The 10339-nt window shown below is 41.6% G+C and overlaps 1 protein-coding gene across 1 annotated transcript; it reads right to left on the minus strand.

The window, feature by feature from the left end:
• Window positions 1-4302: 4302 nt before the first annotated feature.
• On the minus strand, window positions 4303-9808 carry LOC117994092 (uncharacterized). Its single transcript, XM_034981972.2, has 4 exons — window positions 9385-9808; window positions 5759-5834; window positions 5429-5570; window positions 4303-4537 (listed from the first exon to the last, which is right to left on the minus strand). Exons 1-4 carry the CDS (start codon window positions 9806-9808, stop codon window positions 4424-4426), a joined length of 756 nt encoding a protein of 251 aa, XP_034837863.1. The 3' UTR covers window positions 4303-4423.
• Between the last annotated feature and the right edge of the window lie 531 nt (window positions 9809-10339).

The raw sequence follows: 10339 nt of genomic DNA on the forward strand, positions 1-10339 counted from the left end.
CGATTTAAAATCGATAATTTTGTCTTCCTGCTTCGTAAGGTAATGGCCTAATTAGGCAAATATGTATATTCTTTACTAGCTAATGCCCGTGACTTCGTACGCGTGGATATAGATTTTCAAAAATCCCGTGAGAACTCTTTGATTTCCAGGGATTTAAAGTAGCCTATGTTACGCTCCAGGTCTTTAACTATACCCATGCAAAAAATCACGTTGAGCCGTTTTTCCGTTGCGACGTGATTGAAGGACAAACCAACAAACAAACATACTTTCGCATTTATAATATGGGTACAGATATAATATCTTAAAAAGTAGGTACAAAAAGGCGGTGTTATCGCTAAATATCGCTTATAATCGCGATCTCTTCCAGACAACCTTAACACGCTAGGGAGAAAACGAATAAATGGACAGTGGGAGATGGGGTTTAAAATAAACCTAAATTACTAATAGCTAAATAAACTAAACCATCATCATCATCATCATGATCAACCCATCGCCGGCTCACTACAGAGCACGGGTCTCTTCTCAGAGTGAAAAGGGTTTTGGCCGTAGTCTACCACGCTGACCATGTGCGGATTGGTAGACTTCACACACCTTTGAGAACATTATGGAGAACTCTCAGGCATGCAGGTTTCCTCACAATTTTTTCCTTCACCGTTAAAGCAAGTGATATTTAATTACTTAAAACGCACATAACTCCGAAAAGTTAGAGGTGCGTGTACTAACCACTAGGCTACGACCGCTGTTGTGTGTGTTCATTCATCGATAAATTGTGTGCATTTATCAATAAATTTCATCGACTAGGCCCATCACTATTTCATTATTAAATAAGGCGATTCAAAACCAGTTAGTTACGTGATTTAACTTTTACTAACGATTTGTAACCACTCGATGCAATTGTGACCTTCGATGTGATTATTCTAATTGCTAATTAACACGCAGCCGTCGCGGTCGCCTACGACAGCGCGTGGAATATTATTACAAATACTAATGGGAACTATTTTGAAAAAAAAACAGCACAATTTAGGAAAAAAAAGTGCGAGTAAGACTCGCGCACTTCGGGTTCCGTACTACCGAGAAGACTGCTGCCAAAAAACTTGGTATTCTCAATAAGGTCAAGCAGTACTTCACGTCGTCACAACTGGTAACCTTATATCAGGCCCAGTGCATGGAGTACTGCAGTCATCTCTTCGATGGCTCTGCTAAATACCAACTAGCTGCTTTAGACGCCGTTGATCGTCGTGCCAGGAGACTTATAGGTGAAGATTCACCACTTTTGGGGAAGCTTCAGAGTCTTGATCACCGCCGAAAAGTTGCCGGCCTATCGGTGTTCTACAGGATATATTTCGGAGAGTGTGCTCAGGAGCTGTTCGATCTTGTCCCTCCCTCACCTTTCTACCACCGTACCGCAAGACACCGGGCGAGTTTCCACCCCTATGTCGTCAACATTCTATCTTCGCGTCACTTTGCGTCATCATTCCTTATACGCATGGCTAGGGTCTGGAATACTCTTCCTAGATCAGTGTTTGGCCTGTCAATTATAATCCGGGTATCTTTAAAACAAGGGTAAATAGGCACCTTCAAGGCAAACGCGTCCCATCTTAGGCCACATCATCACTTCCCATCAGGTGTGATCGTGGTCAAGCGTGCGCCTATAACGAATAATAAAAAAAAACTACAATCGTACTTTATCGACATTTTGCACGATAAATCAAAAACTACTTACTAGATCTCGTTCAAACCAATTTTCGTTGGAAGTTTGCATGGTAAATGTACATCATATATTTTTTTTTACTTTTATCATTCTCTTATTTTAGAAGGTACAGGGGGGGGGGGCACACATTTTACCATTATACCTACCTAAAAATAAATAAAAATCTGTTTTAGAATGTACAAGTAGGTACACTTTCGTATGATACCCCACTTTGTATAGTAATCTTACTTATAAGACCTACCTTCCTGCCAAATTTCATGGTTCTAGGTCAACGGAAAGTACCCTATAGATTTCTTGACAGACAGACAGACGGACAGACGGACAACAAAGTCATCCTATATGGGTTATGTTCTTCATTTTGAGGTACAGAACCCTAAAAAAAGAAAATGGCAGACATATATTTTATGTAGGTAGGCGAGCTGCGCGATTATGGTAGAATGATAGCTATAATATCAAGATCGCAATCACCTCTGATTGGTTAACGCTCGCTCACTATTAACTACGATTCATTGTAGCAAAAAGAATACTATAAATTCAGCCAATCACAATGATTGCGATTGTAATAATGATTGATACAGGTCTTACGATATCGACCTACAGGCTCCATACTAAAATATTCAAACCCCTTTCGTGTCGAATAACACGATGTGTGATCTCAGCTTTATAATAAAAGCTAGCTAAACTACCTGACTATTCATAAGCACTTTTAAAAAGTTTACATGAATAAAAAAACATTCTATTCTATTCTATAGCTTACGCTCGCGACTTCGTCCGCATGGACTACACAAATTTTATACCCCTTTTTCACCCCCTTAGGGGTTGAATTTTCAAAAATCCTTTCTTAGCGAATGCCTACGTCATAATAGCATGCATGCCAAATTTCAGCCCGATCCGTCCAGTAGTTTGAACTGTGCGTTGATAGATCAGTCAGTCAGTCAGTCATTTTATATAATAAAAAATTCCACCAATTTTTAAAAAAGTTTATTGATATTTCAACAATCAGACAAATGTACATTACAATATTGGGAAGTCCTAAAATATTACTATACAATTATTATTAAGTTATACAGGCTGATTTACGCCGGAGCAACAAAATGCGACAATGCAGCATGCTCCTAAAATAATACTATACTAGCTGACCCGCGCCGGCTTCGCTCGGGTGAAATTTAGAAAATTAGCTTGGGGGTAGAATTTTCAAAAATCCTGAAATAGGTACCTACCTACGTATTTTTTTTTATAACCGAAACCCCAAATATCAATTTTCATGGAAATAACTTGAAAAATGACCGACTTTCACACAAATTTTCACTCCCTTTTTAACCCTCTTGGGAGCACATAGAATTTTCAAAAATCGTAAAATACTATTTTTAATTTTTAACCAAATGCCAGAATACCAATTTTCAACGATGTTTAAAAATGATAGACCTTTTCGTGTAACTTTGACCATATGTCGCATCGCACGCCTCGGAAACTCTCAAATGAGAGAATTTTTTCCGACCTAATTCACATTATTTCCATTTCCCTAGGGATCTCAAATTTTTTGAGGATTAAACAATACCTATGAAACTTCCTCTTGAATCACTCTATCTATTAGTGAAAACCGCATTAAAATCCGTTGCGTAGTTTAAAAGAGCTACGCGTTCATACTACTTAGAGATAATTATTTATAATGCGTAAAAAATTACTTTCACGCGCCTTTTTAACTTTATGTGTCAAATTTCATGTCAAAAATACGATTATTCTAGTAGTCTATATTTTAAAGGTGAACCGTACTTTTGACCCATAGACTTAAAATGGCGCGTGAGAAGTCATTTAGTTGGTAACATTTGAAACCTGCCAGTGCAGGTGAAGCATCGACGTTTTGTTGCAACTTTTCTAACTATCGTGAACTGCTGTGGCCGTGTTGCATGCCGCAATGTGGCACCATGTTGCTCTGGCGTAAATGAAGCTTTACATACGATTAACTCGATTTTCTAACAGGTTAACTAAATACTGTAGGTAAGTTAAGTACTAAACAATTCTTTGGTAGATTGGGCTCAAAATGGTTCAACTAAATATTGTCTCTTGGCCTTTAGAATTATGACAGGGACTTTAGCGGATATTTGAGGCGTGAATCTGCTTCTGAATGAGAAGGGTTTAGGCCACAGTCCACCCAGCTGGCTAAGTGTGGATTGACAGACTTAACACACTTTCGCATTTATAATATTACTAGTTGATACCCGCGACTTCATCCGCGTGGAATTAGGTTTTTTAAAAATCCCGTGGAAACTCTTTGATTTTCCGGGATAAAAAGTAGCCAGCTAGATATGTCACTCTCCAGGTCTTTATCTAGGCAGTTTTTAGACCATACAAACTAAAGTCGTAGTCCGTTGATCTTAAACCGTGATATAGTCCGTCCAAAATGAGAACTCACTCGCCATTTTAACTCTATGTGTCAACTGTCATGCCAAAAGTACGGTTTCACCTTAAAAATAAGAACTAAAATCCTAAAATCGTAATGTTGAATAAAGCTAAAATGGCGAGTGAGATCTCATTTTATGCGACAAGGCTATCATGGCGCGTGGCGAAAATCGGAACTAACGTTGCCGTCAAGTGTCCCCTTTGTTCTTGTTTGAATATTCTAAGCCTTTGTTCTCCAACAGCGCCCCCCTGTCAATGTCATTCAAGTGCCAAGAGAGCCTTTTCGTACTATATGCATTTTATATTATGCATTTACACGTCGTTGTCGTCGGGCCGGTGCCTCTGCAGCACAGCAAGGCGTTGCTGCGTCACCTCCAGGTGATGTTTGCGCCACTTGATGCGACGGTTTTGGAACCACACTTTCACCTGCCAAAGGAATATAAATTAAGGACATTATTTTGTAATTGACCCGACCTGCCTGGCGCAGTAGTAAGCGCTGTGGTCTTATTAGTGGGAGGTCCTGGGTTCGATTCCCGGCAGAGGTTTGGAATTTTATAAGTAATTAGCTTGTGCTCGCGACTTTTTCCGCGTGGACTAAACAAACTTCGAACCCCTATTTCACCCCCTTAGGGGTTGAATTTTCAAAAATCCTTTCTAAGCAGATGCCTACGTCATAATAGCTATCTGCGTGCCAAATTTCAGCCCGATCTGTCCACTATTTGAGCTGTGCGTTGATATATTTCTAAATCTCTGGTCTGGTCTTGTGACTGAAATAACTGTGTGTAAAATAACTGTGTGTGAAATAACTTGGGTGGCGTTACATTAAAGAGATTTAACGGAAGAATCAACGCGTTGTAGCGGTCTCATCTACGTTGCCGGTGTGCGGTGTGCACTGTGCGCCGCGAGCTCGACGGGAACGCGCGTGTTGGTACGGGAGCAGAAATGGAGTGTATAAATGATGATGTCATCTTATTTGAAAGAAAGAAAGAAAAGACGTTTATTTATAAAATTCTTATTTATTTACTTATTGGTTTATTTGTTTATTTATTTCTGGATTTTCCTGTGCATTTGTATAGTCCACCAACTTCTCTTTCTTTTTATTCTTTTTTCTCCCTTCGTTAATGCTAAAATATATTCGTAAGTATGATAAAAATTTACACTCATTAAATACAGTGTAGCAGCGTCAACGTCCATCTTGAAATGAGGACTTTTTATCACCAATGTAGACGGCATTGTAAATGGCATTAGACGTTAAACGTTAGTATGGCCACATTGTTGGGCATTGACGTTAACCTTAATGTAGCTCGAGCATAATACCTGTGCTTCAGTGAGTTGCAGAGCGTGCGCTAGGTAGAGCCTCTCCGGCCCCACCATGTACTGCTGCCTCTCGAACTCCGCCTCCAGCCGTTCCAGCTGTTCCGGCGTGAATATAGTCCGTATACGTTTACTTCTGCCTGAGCTGCAAGACAAATCGAAGGTACATAGAGTCGGAAGATCATTTCAATTGATTTAATGCCTTAATACAAACTGCCATACTTCTTCCAGGTTAGCCCGCTACCATCTTAAATTGCATCATCACTTACCACCAGGTGAGATTGCAGTCAAGGGCTAACTTGTACCTATCTGAATAAAAAAAAGTGGCCTTACCCATTGGAACAGGTGACGGGGTGTGTCCTGGACTTGAGCTGACCGACCTGCGGCCTCAGGTCTGGTCTCGGACTGTCTGCAACAAGAACCTTCATGAGGAACCTTCCTCGCGCAGGGGTAAGCCCTGTGGTCAAGTGACAACTGGAAATCTGACAACATTAGTCATTAATCACCAACAAGCTGGGTCAGGGGGACATCCATGGGGTGCCAGCCAGGCCAGGTAACCTCCCAGTGTGCCTGGGTGCTGCCGGTCCCTTTTGGATAAATAAATAAATAAATAAAAATCTTTTTTATTCGAATAAACTTTTACAAGTACTTTCGAATAGTCGGATGCATCTACCACTGGTTCGGAATGCCTTTCCTACCGAGAAGAACCAGCAAGAAACTCGGCGGTTGTCGGATATGTCCGAACTCCCTGGCGCAGTGGTGAGCGCTGTGGTCTTAATAGTGGGAGGTCCCGGGTTCGATTTCTGGCAGGGGTTTGGAATTTTATAATTTCTAAATTTCTGGTCTGGTCTGGTGGGAGGCTTCGGCCGTGGTTAGTTACCACCCTACCGGCAAAGCCGTGCCGCCAAGCGATTTAGCGTTCCGGTACGATGCCGTGTAGAAACCAAAGGGGTATGGGTTTAATAAAAACTGCCATACCCCTTCCAGGTTAGCCCGCTATCATCTTAGACTGCATCATCACTTACCACCAGGTGAGATTGCAGTCAAGGGCTAACTTGTATCTGAATAAAAAAAAAAAAACTCCGAGGGGAAGAGCAGTATTCGGCCCGGTGCACCCCGGTAACATGGCTAATAATTTCTCTTCGGGGATATTGTTGGCTATGGCTAATGACCTGGCAGAGGGGAGGTATCTCCGCGTGTCCCTTTGACTAGCAGAGGGCACAGTGGACGAGGCGAAGGATGAAACGCGCGGGATCGCGTTGTCGCCCGTTGGGTCTCCGGGGGAGATGAGGTGCACATAGTTGGTGCACCTCGGACGTGCGGCGGGGAACCTCGTGAGTGGGTCCCCGGTGGAGGGCCCGCCTCGGCGGACGTCGCTGGCTGCGGTTGTTTGCTTCGGTGTTCCCGTGACCCAGTCGCCAGGCGACGCGCAGGAGCGCCGCTGGGTTTTAGTAGGTATTCCGGTCGCCTCTCGGCCGGCGAGTCCCACATACATTTTTTTTTAGAGGGTTCGATCCCGGGCACGCACCTCTAACTTTTCGGAGTTATGTGCGTTTTAATTAATTAAATATTACTTTCTTTGACGGTGAAGGAAAACATCGTGAGGAAACCTGCATGCCTGAGAGTTCTCCATTATGTTCTCAAAGGTGTGTGAAGTCTACCAATCCGCACATGGCCAGCGTGGTAGACTAAGGCCAAAACCCTTCTCACTCTGAGAGGAGACCCGTGCTCTGTAATGAGCCGGTGATGGGTTGATCATGATGATATACATAATTTGTTGTTTAAATAGATAAACACTGAAAATTCTCTAAGCTGAAACTCTCTAAGCTGTTACGGTTCATGAGATACAGCCTGCTGACAGACAGTTCTTTTGCTTTTTGATTTCGGAAGTGCAGAGCCGGCGGAGGGCGGGCGCTACGCCGTAGCTGTACCCGTAGCGATTACGACCGTAGGCTTTACATAAATACTAAACAATGAGGATGATTAGGTATGGGACTACTCAGTACCCACGTACCTACCTATTAGAATAGAATAGAATAGAATAGAATAGATTCTTAGATTTTTAGAATAGATTTTTATTTTATTTATAAGTAGGTACTATTTATATTTAAGTATGATTATTTACTTATTTGAATTTTGTATGTTTTTGTTCGTGTGCTTTGGGTTTTTACCTTAAATAAAGGAACTTAATATTATTATTAATTATATTTAAGTAAACTTTTACAAGTGCTTTTGAATCGTCAACTAGTTTAATTTACTACTGGTTCGGAATGCCGTTAGCGATAAAGCCGCCTATGTACAGACATCTATTTTGTTATATATATTTCTTTATGTAAATTTGGTGTACAATCACTACCCATAATATTATTATTTCATTATTTTCTTTATTGGGTTTACCATAACAGCTTAGTCATTCACAAAAACAGTCACAAAAACAATTTTAACTATTTAAAATACATTCACAAAATGACAAGCTTATTATAGGCAACCACAGTATGCATAAACTTATCATACATTTCCTAAAGCTAATTAACAAAATTAAATAAGATGACATATTAAATACAGATTAATGGTTATTATTTACATACAAATATTTGTTGTATGTAAATACTTATTTATTTAATTATTTTTAATCGTCACTTCGCACCTATTGCTTAATACTATATCTAGTTTTCGCCTAAACTGAGCATAACTATTAGAGAATGTCTATTTCACTCTGTTGACGCACGCTGTTGTTATAGAGATCAGAGATTCGAGGAATGGCGGAATGTTTACCTAAGTTAGTTCTGCAATACCTGACATATAACAAATTACAAGGGTGCCGCGGATAATTCATGCGTGGTGCTTTAATCGCAAATCTATATAAAGCAGCTCAGAACAATCAACTTTGTTATTAAACAGCTTGGACAAGAATGTCATGGCTATTAGATTTCTTATAAATATAAATACGAGAGTGTGTTTGTTTGTTGGTTAGTCCTTCAACCTCGTCGCAACGGAGCAACGGATAACCGTGATTTTTAGTATGCCGTACCTATAGTTAAAGACTAAGAGACTAGAGATTGACATAGGTAGTGTAAAATCAAAGAGTTCCCATGGGATTTTTGAAACCTAAATCCACGTGGGCATCAGCTAGTAAAAATTATTTTGCTTCCTTTAATATCTCTAGTATAAGGGGGGGTAAGGGGGTGCACTAACATCTTAACACCCCAAATGTCAACCTCACCTGCACGCGGTGCCCCCTGCGAATCAGCGAACGAGGATATGACGACCGAAGAATGGCGGGATAACCATTCCAAATGGCTTGGCTTGCGTCCGCCTGCGCTGACCAACCCGCCTGCCCAGCGTGGTCAGTATGGGCATTACTTCTAATGAGCAGCGCCAACAAACAAAGGCCCCCAGTTCCCGGCAGCCCTGCTATTCCCGATTACGGTAAGGTGGTGGGGAGCGGGTGGATGAGGAAGGCTGAGGACCGTGTTTGGTGGCGTGCTCTTGGAAAGGCCTATGTCCAGCAGTGGACGCAAACAGGCTGATGGATTGGATTGGATTGGAATATCTCTATAGAATAATTATCCAATGGCTGTCGATGCATTTATTAGGTGTTCAGACTTCAGACTAGATTTTCTACATCATCATCATCATGATCAACGCATCGCCCGCCGGCTCACTACAGAGCACGTGTCTCCTCTCTGAGTGAGAAGAGTTAAATGGCCATACCTAGTCTACCAAACTGGCCATGTGCGGATTGGTAGACTTCACATATATGAGAACATTATGTAGATTTCTCAGGCATGCAGGTTACCTCACGATGTTTTCCTTATTTAATTACTTAAAACGCACATAACTACACCATCATCATGATCAACCCATTATCTGCCCACTACTGAGCACGGGTCTCCTCTCAGAGTGAGAAGGGTCCATAGTCTGCCACGCTGGTCCAATTGGATAACTATACACCATACCTTGTCGTAAAGCCGGCGGCACACCGACCATCGTTCTGCAGAATCCATCATTCAACCTGTGCATGTCATGACCCGCGTACAAATAGTTGTGCAGCTGCCGTTGGTTCTGCTGCAGCCGTTCCTGAACGCTTAGATTCATCACATCCTCCTCAGAGTTCGTCAAACCCAAAATCGCGGCGATGGTAAAAGATTTACCACCCAAATTAGTCCCTTTCCCTGTCAAATCAACCCCAAACGCCGAAGAACTGTCCTCCTCTTCCAAAGAAACGGGCGACGTCGGCGTGCCAATGTTTTCGCCGAATCTGTCCCCCTCGGCGAAATTATCGCCGAATTTTTCGTCATCTATACTCAAACGATCTATATTTTGTTGGTAAATTAAGTCCGATAAATTCGGATACATCTGATTCTGCCTTTGCTCCATCATTGTTCACAAAATTTAAAAAAAAAACACGTTGGTTTTTAACTTTAATTAACTTTATACGCCATGGATTCGCACTTTGACATTATTTTTAATTTTTTTTTAATTTGACACTTCTCCGGACACTTGTTTTTTCACCACGGATTATTAGACAGTTTATTTGTATTAGGTAACTTGTGACTTAACTATTCAATTAAGTAAGGTTATTAGGGGGTTAATTTGGGGATATTTAAACCTGTGCTCACTAAATGGCGGTTGTCACGCGATTGCGGTGCGGTTTATGATTAAAAAGTGGATTTTAAAATTGGATATGGGGCGGGGCCAGACGTCAAACGATCGGTTTGGCGGGAAAAAAATGACATCGCATAAAGCGGTCAATTGAGGGTAGATGATGGGGTAGTTTTGGCCCTCCGAGGGGGTGAGAGAGAGGGTTGTGATTGGTGGGAAGTTGACGCATGCGCGGGTGGGGGCGGGGCCAGATTTAGTGGGTGTGGTCGCACTGTGATTTGCGGTCGGGAAAGCAATGATATTAGAAGA

This window comes from Maniola hyperantus, chromosome 26 (genome assembly GCF_902806685.2).
Source record: "Maniola hyperantus chromosome 26, iAphHyp1.2, whole genome shotgun sequence".
Taxonomy (NCBI): domain Eukaryota; kingdom Metazoa; phylum Arthropoda; class Insecta; order Lepidoptera; family Nymphalidae; genus Maniola; species Maniola hyperantus.